Source organism: Dictyostelium purpureum, assembly GCF_000190715.1.
Source record: "Dictyostelium purpureum unplaced genomic scaffold DICPUscaffold_10, whole genome shotgun sequence".
NCBI lineage: Eukaryota > Evosea > Eumycetozoa > Dictyosteliales > Dictyosteliaceae > Dictyostelium > Dictyostelium purpureum.
In genome coordinates, this window is record NW_003519347.1 from 138,226 (window position 1) to 157,572 (window position 19,347).

The 19,347-nt window shown below is 21.8% G+C and overlaps 7 protein-coding genes across 7 annotated transcripts in view; 3 read left to right on the forward strand and 4 right to left on the reverse strand.

Annotated features, from left to right (window-relative positions):
* DICPUDRAFT_96433 (uncharacterized protein) overlaps window positions 1-2,823 on the forward strand; it is a 3,808-nt gene extending 985 nt beyond the window's left edge. Inside the window, exons 2-3 of the mRNA XM_003283556.1 lie at window positions 134-1,423; window positions 1,486-2,823. Coding sequence (XP_003283604.1) covers window positions 134-1,423; window positions 1,486-2,786 — 2,591 coding nt within the window. The 3' untranslated portion in view covers window positions 2,787-2,823. The remainder of the gene's footprint in view (window positions 1-133; window positions 1,424-1,485) is intronic.
* A 40-nt stretch (window positions 2,824-2,863) lies between these two features.
* On the reverse strand, window positions 2,864-4,506 carry DICPUDRAFT_91142 (uncharacterized protein). The gene is made up of 2 exons (XM_003283593.1): window positions 4,293-4,506; window positions 2,864-3,915 (listed from the first exon to the last, which is right to left on the reverse strand). Exon 2 carries the CDS (start codon window positions 3,722-3,724, stop codon window positions 3,083-3,085), a length of 642 nt encoding a protein of 213 aa, XP_003283641.1. The 5' UTR covers window positions 3,725-3,915; window positions 4,293-4,506; the 3' UTR covers window positions 2,864-3,082.
* A 3,352-nt stretch (window positions 4,507-7,858) lies between these two features.
* On the reverse strand, window positions 7,859-10,093 carry DICPUDRAFT_147339 (uncharacterized protein; the record flags this gene model as incomplete). Its single annotated transcript, XM_003283594.1, has 2 exons — window positions 7,859-8,479; window positions 8,555-10,093. 2 exons carry the CDS (start codon window positions 10,091-10,093, stop codon window positions 7,859-7,861), a joined length of 2,160 nt encoding a protein of 719 aa, XP_003283642.1.
* A 529-nt stretch (window positions 10,094-10,622) lies between these two features.
* Window positions 10,623-11,803, forward strand: DICPUDRAFT_74614 (uncharacterized protein; the record flags this gene model as incomplete). Its single annotated transcript, XM_003283557.1, has 3 exons — window positions 10,623-10,769; window positions 10,862-11,191; window positions 11,255-11,803. 3 exons carry the CDS (start codon window positions 10,623-10,625, stop codon window positions 11,801-11,803), a joined length of 1,026 nt encoding a protein of 341 aa, XP_003283605.1.
* A 251-nt stretch (window positions 11,804-12,054) lies between these two features.
* On the reverse strand, window positions 12,055-12,813 carry racJ (uncharacterized protein; the record flags this gene model as incomplete). Its single annotated transcript, XM_003283595.1, has 3 exons — window positions 12,055-12,375; window positions 12,443-12,549; window positions 12,621-12,813. 3 exons carry the CDS (start codon window positions 12,811-12,813, stop codon window positions 12,055-12,057), a joined length of 621 nt encoding a protein of 206 aa, XP_003283643.1.
* Window positions 12,814-13,916: 1,103 nt separating this feature from the next.
* Window positions 13,917-14,893, forward strand: DICPUDRAFT_26130 (uncharacterized protein; the record flags this gene model as incomplete). Its single annotated transcript, XM_003283558.1, has 4 exons — window positions 13,917-13,962; window positions 14,330-14,350; window positions 14,464-14,666; window positions 14,747-14,893. 4 exons carry the CDS (start codon window positions 13,917-13,919, stop codon window positions 14,891-14,893), a joined length of 417 nt encoding a protein of 138 aa, XP_003283606.1.
* Window positions 14,894-14,947: 54 nt separating this feature from the next.
* On the reverse strand, window positions 14,948-18,226 carry DICPUDRAFT_74617 (uncharacterized protein; the record flags this gene model as incomplete). The annotated part of the gene is made up of 1 exon (XM_003283596.1): window positions 14,948-18,226. The coding sequence occupies one exon, from the start codon at window positions 18,224-18,226 to the stop codon at window positions 14,948-14,950; it is 3,279 nt and encodes a 1,092-aa protein (XP_003283644.1).
* Window positions 18,227-19,347: the final 1,121 nt, after the last annotated feature.

Sequence of the window (19,347 nt, forward strand, 5' to 3'; positions counted from 1 at the left end):
TAATAATAATAATACCCCATTGACAATGATATTGATATCAACTGTCTCCAAATCTTAGAATTTTTATCATTCCAATCAAGTTCATTTTTATCCACCATATTATTCCAACAACATATTGATAAAATAATTAAAGATCATAAAGAAACCAATAACTCTCAAAAATTCATCCATAACATTAAATTGTTTTTAATATTGATTTCCAAAGATAATAGCTTTTTAAAAATTGCACTACCTTCCATATTAGATAACTTAACATCATTCAGCATCGAAGATTTTGATAATAATAGTAAAAATATTAACACCAATAATAGTAATAATGATATTAATTTTAGTAATAATAGTCAAATAGAAGAAGATTTAAAAATAATAAAAACAATCATTGAAGATATATTACTTAGTCCAAATGAAATTATAGCATTCAACTCCAAAAGAATTTTATTAGCATTATATTTCAGTTGTTATAGCCCAAAAATTTCATCAAACCCCTCAATTAAAACAATTGCGCCAAATAAAAAAAGATTTGAAATTTCAATAAAATTATTTGAATTATTAATCGAAAAATTAGAAAAACAACTAGTTTTAAAATCATATTCACCTTCAATTAATTTAGAATTAAATAATAATAATAATGACAATTTTTATAATGAATTTATTAATAATTTAAATCATCCCCAAAATATTACTTTTTATTTAAATCAAATAGAATTTATTGACCCCTCTTCCTCCTCAACATTAAAACCAGAATCAATTAAAAAAAATAATTTACTATTAAAATTAATTTCAGTAATTGGTGTAAACTCAATTAAATCATCCATAGTCATTTTAACATACTTATTAACAGAACTAAAATCACCAATCGAATATTTTTATTTATTTGCAGAAACTTTTCAGGCAGTAAATTCAAATACTATAAATTATTTTATAAATGATATTTTTAAATCAATAGATTCCTATATTGAATCTGATTTATTATTATTATTAAATAACTTATTAATATTAGTTAAAAAATCACCAATCACAACAACCATAAACAATCATACCAATGGTAATCAAAATCATAATCTAATTTTATTAAAAATTCATAAAAAAATTTTAAAATCAACAAGAAATAATTGGTCAAAATTATTAAATTTAATTAATCACCCAAATACAATATATTCCCATAAAAATATACCCTTAGAAATTTTATATCACTCATTTAATAATATATACAAAAATACAGAGTACCAAATACCATCACCAAAACAACAGGTAGAGAAGAAAAATAAAAACCATAATAAATCTGACCAAATATTTGAAACTAGGATATTGATTGAAAAAATACTCTTCTTTATTATCAAAAATTTAAGAAATCTTCAACATAACAATACCCACGATAAAGAACTCAAAAGACTAAAGAAATTTGAAGAATATAAAAATTTTTGTATGTATAGGTTTATTTATGATTAAATTTTAAAGCTAATATTAATTTTGGGCTTTTTTTAGATTTATTATTATGTGAGGAATCATTTTATTTTACTATTACCATAGATGTAGTTTTAGATAATTTATTTTCAACAAAAACAGATATGATTATTAAAGTTCCAGCCCTTTGTCCATTATCATCTGCCAATACTATTCCTCCTCCAACCTTTCCTGATAACTCACCACCAGATATAAATAATAATGATGAAAATAATAATATGAATATAATAAATAATAATATAATAAATAAAAAAAAGAATAAAATTAGACATGAGGAGGAAGAAGAAGAGGATATTTATTTTAATCAAATTATAGACCCATCACTACCACTTTCGCAACCATTAGTAATTTCAAGTTTACAACCAACTTTATTTGAAAGCAACTATGAAAGAAAATATTACCACTATAAATTTAACGATATGAATAATCCAAGTCACATTTCATTCACAAACCAACCTTCAAAGAAAAAGAAATTAGATAGTGCAAATGAACTATTTAATGATAGAGCTCAAAATGATACAAATATGGATGGTACTGAAAATAATAAAGAAATTTCACCAGCAACCTCAAATTCAACTTCCAGTAGCGATGTTTTTATCAATTCATTCCAATCATTAAATTTCATTTTATTAAATAATGAAAATGATTTAATGTCGTTTATTAATCAACTACTAAATGTAACTGGGCCTTCATCAAGTGATCAAAGAGAATGTAAACTAAAGATTTTAACTGACCAATTTCTTTTAAGAGTTGTTCCAAACCATTTAGAACCAACCTACGAAAATTATCAAGAGATACTACCCAAACAATCAAATTTCGAAAGAGATATTTATATTAGAAATTTATTCCAACAAAATCCATTCCTCTACAGAATTTTAGAAATTATTTCAACCGATGCAAGACAATTGGTTAGATGCTTAGAAGTTCTCAAAAGTCTTTTAGTTAATGAAATATCATACTGGTATCAATATAAGAACTATGGCGACAACCCACTAAAATCAAATCATTACCTAAGCACAATACAATTGGTCCAAATTTTAATCAACTCTCAATTCATTGTTCACCCATTGAACCTTAGCTTAGAACTATTCGATATAATCAAATCAGAGGAGATATCATATATTCTAACAAGCATTTGGAATTTTATTAAAGATTATAAACCAGAGCAATCCCAATATCAACTAAACCCTGATTCTAAAAAACTACAAAGAGACTTTAGTTACGATGCAACACCTTACTCTTTAACTTTAAAATCAATTTTTCACAATCACATAAAAGAATTATGTTATCACTATTCAAGATTTTTCCCAAAAAAATATTAATAAAGATTATATTAAAAATATTATAGTTATTTTATATAAAAAAAAAAAAAAAAAAATTTCTAATTTAATTATTAAATAATGTACATAAATTTACAATGTTTTATTAATTGGATTATTATATGGGAAACTTTAAAAATTCTTTAAAGTTTTTGAACTTTTTTTTAAAATTATTACTATTATTATATTAAATAATAAAAATAATTATTTTTGATTTATAATTATATATGAAAAAAATATTATATGATTATATGATGTCTATTATATGGTGTATTATATATAAAAAAAAAGATATATTTTTAAGGTTGATGAGCAGATTCACAAGCAGTATTTGATGTTATATATTGGGTTAAATATTTTTGTTGATCTTTAACTTTTTGGAATTTCATATGGTATGAGCTGCTATATATTGATAAAAAGTTATTGATTTCCATTTGAGTTATATTTAAATTATAATCAATACCACTTAAAAAACGTTTTTCCATAATATTGATATCTTTAACAGGGAATTCGAAAATTTCAGCTAACAATATATTTCTAATTTGAATGGATTCTGACCAAAACTTTAAGGTAACAATGGTGCTAGTTAAAAGTAAATTAAATAATTGATTGTGTTTGATACCGGCTCTTTTAACAAATAAATTAGAGTAATAAACAATTGGGGCAAGCAATGAACTACTGGCTTTGAGCATTTCTAATATAGAGATAATAATATCAAAAATTTCATAAATGGCCTCTAAAACTTCATCTACAACAAGGGTTCTGGTGTATACTGGATCATTATCTGTTAACCATTTGTAAACACTGAGACCTAATGTAAAGTATTCCCATGAGGTTTTATTTACACCAACTTTGCTTTCATAGATCTTTTTAAATATTTTTTGGTAAATCACAGTTGATGATTGTGATGATGTTGATGTTGATGATTCTTTTTGATTCATTTTTTAGTTTTATAGTATATAGTATTATTATTATTATTTTAATTGGAATGATAATAATGATAAAAAAATTTTGTAATTTTAAATTTTAATTTGTAATTGGTATGTTAAATAAAAAAAAAATTTTAAAATATTTTTTTTTTAAATAAATAAATAAATAAATAAATAAATAAATAAATAAAATAAATAAATAACTATTAAAGAGAATATTAAAAAGTTAGTAAATAATTTTATTATATTTTTTAAAATATAAATGGTGTATGATATAATAATTATTAAAAAAACAACTACAACAAAAGCAACAACAATTAAATGTTTTTAACTTTTCAAAAATAATCATTGATTATTTTTTAAAATAAGATAAATTTTATTTAACTGTGTGTTTGAGTGTGTGATATCATGGTATATAAAATTCTTATTTTTTTATTATTAGTGTTAATGATAGAGTGTGTGTTTATTTGTGTGGGTAATTTATTTGTTGTTGTATCTCTTTTTTTAAAATATTTTTATTTAATGTGTGTTTGTGTGATATCTGTGGAATAAATATTATTATTTTATAGAATAATTTTACCTTTATTTGATGTTAAATAAATAAATAAAATACAATGTAAAATAAATAAATATATATATGAGATTAATTTTTTTGTTTTTAAATATACATAATTATTTATTTAAAACTAAAAGAGGATAATGATTAATAAAAACTATTTTAAAATAATTTTTATGTACTTTAATTTATGAAAATATGTTTGTTTAACTTTATATATTTGTATGAGTGCGTATATAAAAAATTGTTTATGTATTTAAAATTAATTTAAATTTAAATATTAATTTAAATAAAAATTTTAAAATTTAAAAAAAAAATAAAAAAATAAAAATAAAAACAATTATAATTTTAGATTATCAAATCGACATTTGAGTTGGTTTAATCTATTTTTACCATGATGTTCTTCATTCTTATAAAAAGAAAAAGATATAATTGATTGTTATTATTATGTTAAAAGAGATCCACAAAAAACAGTTTATAATAAAAAAAAAAAAAAAATATGGGTGTGTTTGTGTGTTGTTTTTTTTTTGTGTGTGTGAGTTTGTGTGTGTATGTATGTATGTTTGTTTGTATTTTTAATTTATGTGTGAAAAATGTATGTGTGTGTTTATTTTTAATTTAAGCGTGAGCATGCAAGCTATTTTGTTTTTATTAAAAATGGAAAAAAAAAACAAATAACAACATATTAATCACACCAAAAAGATTAATATATTATTTAGAATAAAATAAAAGATATGGTGGTAGAGAGGGAGAAAGAATGAGAGAGTTGAAGTTTTTATTATTACATTTATTTGATTTAAACTATTTATATCATTGCAACATATAATTTTTTTTTTTTATTTGAATTATTTTATTATTTATTTATATTTGTTTATTTGTATTTATAACTTGAAAATATAACAATATAAAAAAAAAAAAAAAAAACTGCAACTACATACAAATTAAGAACGATTACAAATTAAAGTTTAATTAATTAATTAAAAGATTTATTGTTGTTTAATTTAATCTCCCTTTCAATTTTCTTTTTTTTTTTTTCAATTTTTTAAAAATAAAACAAAAAAAAAAAAAAATTATTTTTAAAATTAAAATAAAATCTATTTTTGCAAAAAATTGATTGGGCAGAAAAATCGACTTTACAACAAAAAATTTTATTTGAAAATAAATTAATGAAAAACTTTTAAGAATTATAAATATATTAATTCTTAATTTTTATAAGACATTGCAAGAAATGGTGCAGGTGTTTATAAATTGAATTTAGAAGAAAAAAACAAAAATATAAAATATAAAAGGTAAAAGGTAAAATTAAAGGTTTGAGTTTTAAAACATTACTAAATTATTATTATTATTATTATTATTTTTATTATTAAAAATTGTATATATACATTTTATTAAAAAGTGTAAATTTCTTTTTATAAGTATTATTTCTTTGTTTTACAAAAAAAGAAAAAAGGAAAATAAGAGAAAAAAAATAAATATTTATACTTTTTTTTTTTTTTTCTATTTAGTTTGAAGTAATTTTCAAAAATAAATTATTATAAACTAAAACTAAAAAAAAAAAAATTAAAAATTTTTATGAAAACTTACAAATTTTGAATTTTCAACAAATTTTATGAATATATTTATTTAATGATTTAAAATAAATTTCTAGTGATATGTGATGATTTTGTTTAAAAATATTTTTAATAAAATGATTAAAATAATTTTTTTTATTTAAATAATGAAATAAAATATAAAAAATAAAAAAAATAAAAAAATAAAAATAAAAAATAATAATAATAATAATAAAAATAAAAAGTTGAATTGATTATTGTGTGTATGTGAAGGACACCCGTGTGATGTATTTTTTGATTATTTTTTTTTATTTTTGTTATTTTATGATTAAAAGACAATCATTTTTAAAACACCACATCCAAAAACTCACTCTCACACATTTTATTTTGATGATAATATTTTTAGTGATTTTTTTAAATAACAAGAGATTAAAAGTTTTTTTAGTTCTCAATGACGGTATTTAATGTGATAAGGGTTTTTTCAATTTTTGTTTTTTTTTCAATATTTTATATTTTTATTATTATGATAATGATAATGATAGTGATTTGATAATTTTAATATGTGTGTTTATAATTTTATTTAATTTTTGAGAAACATCATCAAATTCAATCTAATAATAGTTTTAGTGTGACCCACATAATCATTTAGAGTGTCTCTTTTTAAAATTTGAAATTTTTTTTTTTTTTAGGCTTGTGTGGGTTTTTCAGTTTTATAATTTTATTTTTTTTCTCACGTAAAATATTTTTAATGAAAATGGAAATGATTTGATAGGATTGCAAAGATAATCAAAATCATTGTGTGTGATTTAATATTAGAAGCACATACTAAAAACTCAGTTTTCGTTTTTTTTTCAATAACTTTTTTTAAAATAAAAAAAATAAAAATTTAAAAAAAAAAAAATTATAAAAAAAAAAAAAAAAAAAAAAAAAAATAATTTAAGAAAGAAAAGAAAAGAAAAAGCTCATAATATTTGAATTTTCAAAATTATAATAATATGGGGATTTAATAATAGAATTTAGGGGGGGGTTTTTTTTCTTTTTATTTTTATAACAACATGATTCAAAAAAAAAAAAAAATACTTTTAAAAGGGCTAATTATAAATATTATGAGAATTTTATATCTTATTTCTATTTATTATAAAACAAAAACTTTTAAAAGAAAGAGAAAAGTTTTGAAAGATTGAAAAAAACAATCATAAATTAAAAAAATATAAGAACTGAAATAAAAACAACCTAAAAAAAGTCAATTTACAAAATTTAAAAGTCAAACCTTAAAATAACACTGATGTTTTTTTTTATTTTAATTTCAATATATTTTTTTTTATTATTTTTTAATATATTTTTAATTATTATATTAATTGTTTTTTATTTATTATAAAAGATTAAAAGTGTTTAATATCGATCGATATCACATTCTATGGATATTACTTACATATAAATAAAAAAATGAGTTTAAAAATATGAGGTATTTGATGCATGCACAGAGTGTTCAAAAGTGTGTATGTAATTGTGGCTTTTAAAAAAGAAAAAGATTTTTGATGAAAACTTTTGTTTAATTTAATAGAATGTGGTGTAACCACACCCCATTTTTTCAATTTTTTAAAATAAATAAAAAAAAAAAAAGTTAAAAATATAATGGGGTCTATAATTTTAGTTTTATTGATTTTTTTATATTAATATAAATAATATTAATTCGAATATATTTTTAATTGATTACTGACATTCTTAGTTTTAAAAATAACAACCATGAATAAAAAAAAAAAATATATTGTTAAAAATCTAATTTATTTTTAACTTATATTTTAATTAACTAAAATCTCCTGTGATATGATTTTTTTAAAAAAAATTTTTTTTATCACACCCATTTTTTCAAAAGTTTTATTTCTATTACTTTTTTTTTTTCAAATATTATTTAATAAAAAAAAAGTTAGTATTTATAAAACTATATTTTATTTTTAAAAATATATAAACAAAACTTTTTTTTTTTTTTTTTTTTTTTTAAATTTTTTTTAAATTTATTTGTTTTTTTTTATTTAAAACTTAAATTGTTTTGAAAGAAAGAGCATCAAATTTTTGTTTCTTTTTTGATTTTAATGAATTTGGATCCTCAATACCTTTCTTTCTATTTTCTTCACTGGTTTGAATAGTTTTGAAAAATGCACCTGATCTTGTATCACCAGATTTAACTTGTGATTTGGAGGTATCGACAATGGTAACATTTTTAGCTTGTTTAAGATGAGCAATATCTTTAGCAACAGTATTTCTTTTAGCATAGTTTGGATCAACCTTTTCTTTGTGTCTTTCTTCAGCTTCTTTTTCTTCTTTTTCATTTTTCCAGGTCTTTTTAATTTGTTTTCTTTCTTTAACACGATCTTCTTTAGTCTTTTCGCTATCACCTTTTTCATCTGCATTCTTTTTAAAGTATACTTCTTCTGGTGCAATCATAGTTGAGGTACTTGTTGCAACTGGTACTTTTTCTTCCATAGTAACTGCACTTGCTGTAGTAATATTGAGCTCTTTGTTTTTGATCATCTTTGGTGTATATTGGAAATTGGTTAATGAATCTAATTTATAACATAATTTATTAAATAATTCGAAAATTTTAATATGTTTTTGTTTTAATTCGTCAGTTTCTTCGACACCTAAAACTTGTTTCATATACTAAAAAATTTAAAAAAAAAAAAAAATGATTAATATCCAATTAAAAAAAAATAAAAAAAATAAAATAAAACTTACAGTTTTTTCATAAATATCACCCAAACCCTCTTGACTCTTTTCATCGCTAATTTCTACTTTTTTCTTATAATTGTCTTTAAATTCTTTTTCTGTTTTTCTAATTACATCATCAAAATTCTTTTCTAAAATTCTCTTTTTAATTATATCTTCAATTGATTTATTGGTTTCTTCGGTAACATTTGGGGCTGCTCTTTGTGTATGTTCATAATCTAAGCTTTCACCAAGTAATGAGTCTGAAGGACGTTCTTTTGCTGAGGTTTCACCAATCATGGTCCAATCTTTTTTCTTTAAATTTTCTTGTTCAAGTTTTTTAATTCTTTCTTGAATTCTTGATGCTTTCTTTTGGAATGCTGATAATTCTTCCTCTGGTAATGTTGCTTCTTCTGGTTCAGATTCAACTTTTTCATCAACTTCTTCACCATCTTCTTCTGCACTTAATTGATCTTGCTCTTCATCTTCATCATCTTGATATTCTTCTTCCTCGTCTTCGTGATCTAAACCAAAGTCATCTTCGTTATCTTCATCTTGTTCGTCTGGGTCAGCAAAAAAGTCATCAAATTTCATATCTGCAACATCTTTAGCTTTATTTTTTTTATTTGATTTTTTATTTGATGATTCTCCTTGTTCCATTTCATTTTGTTCCATATATTTATCTAAAAGTGCATCTAATTCTCTTTCTTCATCATCTAATTCGGCATCTGGTAAATCTAAACCACCGTCTTCCTCTTCTGAATCACCTTCGAAATCATCTTCATCATCTTTATCTTCATCTTCTCTTCTTTGATATTCATTATCATCTTCATCATCTAAAAACTTTTCCATTTCTTTGGCATCAAAAAAGTCTATATTTTTATTATTATTCTTTTTATTATTATTTTTAGTTATTGATTTGGTTGATTTTGATGATTTTGATGATTTTGATGATTTTGTTGAATCTGAATCTATACCTTCATCTAAACTATCTTCCTCTTCTAAATCTTGAGCATCTTCATCTTCATCTTCTAAATCTTCATCATCTTGTAAATCATCGTCGTCATCATCTAAATTTTCATCGTCTTGTAAATCTTCATCATCTTCTAAATCTTCATCACCATCTAAATCTTCTTCACCATCTAAACCTTCGTCGGTATCTAATTCGCTGTCTTGATAGTCATCCTCTAAATCTTCATCATATTGAATACTTCTTTTATTACTCTTTTTATTTGATTGACTTAAAATTTCTATATTTTCTTTTGATTTTACAAAACCATTGATTTTTGATTCTAATTCTGATAAAACTGGATCATTGTATAATTGAATTTGTGCCCAAATTTGTTCACTATCGAAATCTTTTGTAACCAATGATTCTAAAGCATCTGTCTCTGTTTCTGTAACAATAGTTTCGTTCTTCTTGGCTAATTGGTAAAGGTTGGACATGATATCAGTCATTGAATCTTTAACCTTGTTTGTTGAACCAACAAAAATTTCAGGTGTATCATAAACCTTATCCATAAATCCATTTACTTTATTTAATACATTTTTATCTTTTTTAATTTCCATTTTTTTATTTATTTAATATATATAAATATTATATATTTTTAAAAACAATAACAAAATTATATGAATATTAAAAAAAAGAATAAAAATAAAAAAAAGTTTATTTGTATTAAAAACGATAAAAAATAAAAAAAAAATTATTTAAAAAGCTTTTAAATAAAAAAAACGAAAAAAAAAAAAATTTTATTTTTTTCTTTTTTTTTTAAATTTTTATTTTTATTTTTTTTAAATTTTTTTAAAAATAAAAATTTAATAATTAATTTAATCAAAATTAAAATGAATTTATCAATCTGGGTATTTGATTTCTTTTTTTGAGAATTTCAATATATTTGTTTGGTTTAAATAGCAACCAAATATATAAATCCACATTTCCATATTTTAATTATAATAATTTTACCCCCAAACCATTAATTTTTTTTTTTTTTTTTTTTTTTTTATAATAATTTTTTTTATTTTTAAAATTAAAAACCATTTTTTTTTTTATTATTTTTTTTATTTTTTTAATTTAAACAATATTTTAAAAAAATCAAATATGACTTTAAATAATAATAATAGTAGTGGTAATATATCACCAACTACAACATTAAAAAATGGTGTTGTTTTTCCTAAAATAATTAATGGTATGTGGCAAATGGCAGGTGGACATGGTAAAGTCAATTATAAAAATGCATTATCTGATGTAAATACTATAAAAATAGATATAAAAAAAGGTATCATATATAAAAATTAAAACTTACTAATTTTTTATTTATTTATTCATTCAATATTTAGATGATAGATCATGTAAACCATGGATTCAATTGTTTTGATATGGCAGATCATTATGGGCCAGCAGAGGATATTTTTGGAGAATTAAAAACACAATTGAAAAGTGAAGAAAGTAAAAAGCATGCTATTGGCTTTACCAAGTGGTTCCCAAGACCAGGTAACATGACATTGGAAAATGTTAGAACTTTTATTCATTCATCATTAATTAGAACAAAATCAAATTCCATTGATTTATTACAATTTCATTGGTGGGACTATGATGATGAAAGATATTTAAATGCAGTTCAGTCATTAAAACAATTACAATCTGAAGGTTTAATAGATTCCATTGGTGTAAGTATAGGGAAAAAATAATGATACTATTTAATAAAAACTAATTTTTTTATTTATATCTAGTTAACAAATTTTGATACTACCAGATTAAAAATTATTGTAGATAGCGGTGTAGATATTGTATCATCACAAGTATCATACTCAATTATTGATAGAAGAGCAAAGAGTAGAATGACACAGTATTGTAGAGAGAATAATATTTATATTTTAGCATATGGTGTATGTTTAGGTGGATTGTTATCTGAAAAGTTTTTAGGGGTACCAGAGCCATCACAAATAGCATTAAATACATGGAGTTTATCAAAATATAAAGATTCAATAAACAGATGGGGAAATTGGAATTTGTTTCAAGAGCTATTGGAAGTTTTAAAAACAATTGGTTTGAAATATTCCGTATCTTTGACTCTTGTAGCAATTAGATATGTTTTACAGCAAGAAATGGTCGGTGGCGTTGTTATAGGTTGCAGATTTGGTATTCATCAACATATCGATGAAAATAAACGTTTGTTTACATTTAAATTAGAAGACTCTGATATAAAACAAATTGATAGAATTGCACTTAAGGGTGATTGTATGTTAGGATGGGTAGATTGCGGCGACGAATACAGATAATACAGATAAAGAAAAAACAAATAAAATAAATAAATTATTGTACTATAATATTTTTAGATAACATAGATTTTTAAATAAATTTTTTATTTAATGTCAATGATTTTAAATATATAATTTTATTAATTAAAAAAAGGTTGTTGTGGGGGGGGGTTCTTATAGACAAGCAATAGTTACAACTAGCGGAGTATTTATTTGGATTGAATGGTGTTTATATGCGTTTTATTTGTTTTTTTATTTGTTTTTTTTTTTTTTTATTGAGTTTTGCAACTTGATCTTTTGTTTGAAGTTGAATTTTTTTTTGGAATAAGGAAACTTTTTTTTCTTAAATCGGCACCATAGAGTTTTTTGGAGAAATAAATATTTATACCTTCATCAAATATTGATTTGACACCATCATAGGTTGCAGATGAACACTCTAAATATTTGGTTGCATTGATTTCTTTTGCTTTTTCGATTCCTTGTTCAATTGAGATTAAATTTGTTGCGCCTCCTTGTTCATTTCTTGTATCTGATTTTGTTCCTACTAAAATTATATTTGGTGTTGGTAATATTTTTTTAATTTCAATATTCCACTAAATTAAAATAATTTAAAAATTAATAATTTGAAAATACTAATATAATTTACTAAGATTCACTTACCTTTAATACATTTGTAAATGAAATAGGGTCATCAATTGCAAAGCAAATTAAAAATATATCATTGAATTCTATTTGTTTAATACGCTTTAATTCGTTATCATCACCAACTAAAAAAAGAAAAAAATGAAATGTGTTAATAAATAAATAATGTTGGTTACGGATGTGGTTAAATACTTACTAACTAATCGAAGTTTTAGTGGCTTTTCGTTATGTGTTGTAGTGATCGTATAGTTTGGCCATGTGAATGTAGAGTTGTTAAATGATAGTGGTGAAGCACTTGAATATGAATTTAGTAGACAACACTTTCCAACATCTTTATCGCCCATTAAAAAGATCTTTACACATAAATCATTATAATTTTTAACACTCATTCTTTTATTAATTGATATTTGGTTGATGGTTGATATATTTGCTATATATATGTTTGGGTTATTATAATTATTATTTTATTCTGATTAAATATATTTAATATATTAATATCTTCCCTATTATTATTAATATGTATATGTTCCTATAAATTTGATTATTAATTATGGTTTGGATTTTTAAATTATTATTAGACTGTTTGTTTTTTAAAAAAAAAAATGAATAACTATTAAAATAAAATTAAAAAAATATAAAAAAAAAAATACACACACACAAGTTAATAAATATATAAAAGATTTGATGTTTATATTAAATTTAAAATTAACTATTTTTATTTATATATAATATGATATTACTTTATTTATTTGTTATTAAATAGTTTGTATAATTTATTAATCAAAAATGAAACAAAAAAAAATATTTTTAAAATAATACAATTATTTTTTTTTTTTTTATATAAAACACAAAAAATAAAAGAAAAAAAAAAATACCCACAATACACCAAAACATCAACACACTCGCTCTCTTTCCCTATTATTACCACTATCATCAAAATTTCACACATCATTCTGTATATCAAAAGTCATCCAAATTGTATAGGAAAATTTTAAATTATTTTTTTCTTTTTCAACACACATATATATAAGTGAATTTGTGTGTGAGAGTTATTGTATAGGTGTGTGTGTGAGTGTGGGTGATTTATTTATATATATTTAGATGTTAGGGTGTGTGTGAGAGTTATTCTTTGTTCTAATTGAAATTTTATTTTTATTCATATAAATAATTGTTTTTCAAATATTAATATTTATATCTTTTTAAATCTCTGAAAAGAATAATTATTAAAACAAATTATTATTTCTTTATTGTTATATTATCTTTTATTTTTTTTAAATTATTTTCTTTTTTTATTTTATTTTTTTTTTAATTAAAAAAAAAAAAAATGAAATTTTAAATTAAATTTTAAAAAGACATTTATTCTTCCCCCATATAAATATATTAATGCATGTGATAATTTAAAGAAAAGAACAACAAACAAAAAATACAATAACAAGTATTACATCAACCACTACTTAAAATAATATATATTAATATTTACACAATATATAATATGATAAATTATAACAATAATATAATTGATAGTATTGATGTTTTTGGTAAGATCATAATATCTCATTGTTTATTAGATTTTCAGTTCCGTTTGTTTTTTTTATTTTTTATTTTTTAACTTTTCAACAATTAACAACACACACATACACAAATTCACACAAAAATAATTATTTTTACCACCTTTTATTTTTTTACTTTCACCCTCTACTCTTTATTTACCACCATCTATCCTACCCTACACCAACTATATTGTATACTATATTATTGTAACAGTACTCTAACTACATATAAATAATCTATTCATTCCACTAACATTTTTCTTTTTAAATTAAATACTTTATTTTCTTTTTTTAAAATAAAAAAATAATAACAACAATACTATTAATAACAATAATTCCTTTCAAAAACAAATAGACATAATAAGGCATATTAAAGGTTAGTATTTATTTTTTATACATAACTATAATTATTTTAAATATAAAATCCATTATTAATAAAATTTTATTTTTAAACCACACACACTTTTTAAAAATAACTCCAAACATTAGATCCTGAATATCCAAACACACTAGAGCAACTAAAAGTGGTTAATGAAGATTGGATAACGGTTGAAGATAATATAAACGATAAAAAGGATTGTTGCTATATAAAAATATATTTTACACCTACTGTACCCCACTGCCACCTGGCACCAACAATAGCATTATGTATTAGAGAGAAAATTAATCAATACTTACCAAAAAGATCAAAAGTATACACAAACCATTATTTAGTTATTTTAAAATATTATTATCAAAAATAAATTACTAATATACCATATTATTATTACAGATAGAAATTTATATTACACCAGGATCACATCAAACAGAAGAAGAAATTAATAAACAAATAAATGATAAAGAAAGAATTATAGCGGCATTGGAAAATCCAGAAATCTATGATTTAGTTCAAAAATGTATTAAAGAGGATGAATATTAAAAAAAAATCAAATAAATAATAATATTTGTTCAATAAATCTAAAAAATAAATATTTTATTTTATTTTATTATATTTTAAAGAATCTAATATTATATTGATCAAATTAAGATCATTAATTTGTTTTTTATCCAAGTTGTAAAATGAGTTTGTTGTGTATTCATATATTTTATCACCAATGTTATTATATAAAAAGAAATTACCATTATTTGTGTAATAGTTTTCTTTACTATTGGCACCATCTAATTTGTTAATATTTGGATCGGTTGCGATGTAGTTGTAGTAGTTTTGAATGGCATTTGAACCAAAGCAGTTGAATATATGGTCTTTTGGGAAGAGGTCTTCTTTGATGTTTAGCTTTGCCTTGATATTATTTCCTAAAGGAGTGCAGATATAATGCAATAGTTTCTTTTCTAAATATGTAAAATCGACCATCTCTTCTTTTAATTTAAAGAGCAAACTTTCCAATTGGGCCATATCTTCAATAGAGGATCTTTTTTTATTTGCTATCTTTTTAAATTTAACTAAATATCCAATATTTGGTAATGTGGCTTCTTGGTCTGGGGTTCTTTCTTTGATTTGACCTTTAAATAATTCGTTTTTATTTTCTTTTATAGATTGGTTTTGATCAGTTAAAATAGTTGTTTTATTACTATTATCCACACTTTTGTTTCTATTATCATTTATTTTGAAAATAGAATTTTCCACTCCATGATACAACTGTTTCGATTGTAATATCGATTTTGATTTTAAATAGTCTAAGTTTTCTATAGCAGAGTAAATTGATTCTATGAATAATGTTTTATCTTTTAATAGTGATAAAAATAAAAGTAGTTTTTCAAGCTCCAATTGACTAAAGCTATAAGTTGTTAGACCTTTTATAATTCTTCTCCTAAAGGTTGGGAAGGGTACCATTGCTTCTAACAAGAATAGTTGGGTACTGATGTTGGTTAATGAGAAGAATCCTTTTGAATAAAACTCTTTGTTGTTGTTGAAGTGATAATAAACTAAAAATAATGATTGAAACTGAGTTGGTTTTGAAAATAATTTAATTTTTTCAATAAACTTGTCTGGTATTTTATTATAGAAATCGGTATTACTATTATTTAAAATAAGGAATATAAAGAGACCTTCTAAATCATTTGAATCCATTTTAGAGCTTGCAATATAGTCGAAATAGGCTGGTAGATGTCCAAATGTACCGTTTAAGAATGCTTGAATGATTACCATTTGAATTCTATAGCTGTTAAAGTGATGGATTGGAATTGGATTTAGCTCTTTTACTTGTTGCGATAGTATTTTTTTAATATTTTTTGGTACATGTTCGAAACTCCATTCGTCTTTAGGTGATTCATTAACTTCGATGTTTAGAAATCTATCGTAAACATATCCTTCATTTAAAAGCACTGATTGGTTTAAGGAGTTTCTGGTATTATTATAAAATTTTTGAAGATTTACTGAACGATCTGGATTTTTGAATAATTTATTTAAATTAAAAAATGCCACAATAATTGAAAGAGATACTTTTCTATCTTGTATCCATTTTGTATCAATAAATAATTCCTTGAATCTTTCTTGACTAGTAGACTCGTTATATTTCATTATGAACATATATGCTATTAGTGCTTTGATTTCATTTGTGCCATCTGGGTAATCGTTTTCATATTGGATGATGCTATTGATTGATTTGTTTTCAGTGAGTAGTCTCTTCTTGAACAAAAATATTATCCTATCTAAATGCTTGAACTTTTCGATACTTTCGATATCACTGTCGCTGAGCGGAATCATTGGATCCAAAAGTGCTTCATAAAGAGTAGTTGGGTTTTTGAAATGGCTACTGAAAATATATTTTTGTTTGATGTGTTCTAATAATTTTAAATTTGACTCTAATGTGGGATTGGTTGTGATTCTATCTAAAACTGTTTTAATTGTATCTTCCTTAATTTTGATTTTATATCTCTCCAGATGAAAAAAGAGCTCTGCGAAATCCATCCAGCCAATGTTGATGAAATCAAAATAACTCGAGTCAATGTTAAACTTTGATTTTAGTTTTCCCCAAGATGGATTAAATTGATTCTGACTAATTAAAAACTTTATATCTTGTGGGTTAATTCTAATTTTATCGTGCATATCTACAAAAAGATCAAAGGCTCCATTATAGTTACCATTCATAACTTCAACCTTTATTAGAATACTGGTGATCTCTGTTTCATCTAGTTCTATCTTGTCTGAGAGTGACGATAAAAACTCTATAACTTCAGAGTCTCTAGTTATACAAAAATTCTTGAATAATATTAAATGAGTTTCATTATTTGGTTTTAATTTTGATGGTGCTTTCCTAAACTCTTTGGTATATAATTTAAAAAATATATTAAATGCTTTTGGTGCGGTTTTGAAATGATCTAAAACTGAATTATAAATCTCTATTGAATTTTTTGATAATAAAAACTCTTTTAAAATATTATATTTATTAATATTATTATTGTCATTGTTATTAGTGTTATTATTACTATTTTCTTTGATTAATAATGGATCTTTTAGTGAGGACAGTATTCTTTTCATTATTGTATTTGTATCACCTGTATATAATTCTATAACCTCTGGAATAACCCTTTTATTATATTCCAACTCAATGTCGAATGTTTTTAATAATGAGCTTATCATTTGCATATCTGATGATTCTGTATTCAATGATTTTGATTTTAAAATTTGATAATAATTGTACATTGCTTCAATGCTAAAAGAGTTACTTAAAAAGAATGGCTCCATAACTGAATCTGGTTCTTGAAAGTTATTTTCAATTAAAAATAATTTGAAATCGACTATATACTCGTGCGATCCCTTTGATAACAATTCTTTATACACTTGGTTATATAATTTAGTTCCATTTTTATTTGTAATCAATTCATATTTTAAACCAACTTGAAACCATAATGCCAAAACTTTTGGATCTTTATTTCTTTTTATACTGTCTGTTATTAGTTCAGTAATTGTTTTTAAATTTAAAAACTTTGAAAAAAGCTGAGACTTTAGGAAAAGATTTGGTAATTCTGTATCATGAGTATCTACAACCTCTTTAATGAAATCTGGATCTTTAAATATCTTTTTTGTCTTTATATAATTACTAAAATTTTCTACAACATCGAATACTTTATTTGAAAACTTTGGTTTGCTGATGTGGTCATTTATACTGTTTAACTTTATTATTTTATCTTTATTATATTGAAGTGCTTCGTTATTATTATTATTATTATTATTACAATTAGTTATTGATCTCGAAAGGATGAATAATTTCGAATTATTTGAAATTTTATTTAAATTTTGTATTCTGATCATTATTTAATTTAAAAAAAAATGAAATGAAAAAAAAAAAAATTTTAAAAATAACAATAAAAAAAAAAAAAAATTAAAATGAAAAAAAAAAAAAAAGAAATAAATAAAAAAAAAAGAATAAATAAAAAAAAAAGAATAAATAAAAAAAGGATATCCTTCTAAAAGTTTTTTTTTTTTTTACAATGTAATGAATTTATTACTTTTATTTTATTAATTTTATTGTGTTTAAATTTTTTTTATAAATAATTATAAAAAAAATAAAACCGAGAAAAAAATAAAACGAAAAAGATAAGAAGGCCAACAAAAGAAAGAAGATTCAGAAAGAGACTCAGAGCAAAACGTTCAAGAAACCTATTTTAAAAAAAAAAAAGATCCATTAGTGTGTGTTTTTAAAAATTTATATAAAAAAAATTTTGAATATTTTGTTTGTATAAATTATGTTAAATCAGAAACACTCCGAAGAGTGAAGTTTGTAATCAGGGTGTAATCAGAAACACGAATCTAGGGAATCATCATATAACATAATTTAAGAAAGACTCTAAATTTTTTTTTTTTTTGTAAATATTACTACATACCAAAATTGATTTTGACGAATGAAAAATTTTTTTTTCGAAAAAATAAATTTATGCAAAAATTTTTTTAAAAAAAAAAAAAACCAAAAAAAAAAAAAAAAAATTTTAATTTTTTTTTTATAAAATTTTTTTTTTTTTTTTTTGTAACATAACCGAAATTTTTTTTTTTAAAACTTATTCCAAATAAATAAAAAACAAAGGAAAAAATTTAAAAAGATAAATTCTTTTGTTTTAGTTTATTGTAATATTTTATACAAAAAATTTTATGGGAAATATACATATATATATATTGTAATTATTTAAAATAGAAATTGAAAAAACTGTTAAAAAAAACAAAAAACTATAAACCAAGCTTGGTTTAAATTATTTTATTTTATTTTAAATATTCAAATATATATTTTATATAGTTATTTGTGTTACTAAATTTGAAATTTTTTTTTTTATTATCAAAATTTTTTTTTCAGTCCTAGCAAAAACACTAAATAAAAATCTCATCTAATATCCTCATTGGTGTAGTCGGTAACACTCTAGTCTTTCACACTGGTACCTCGG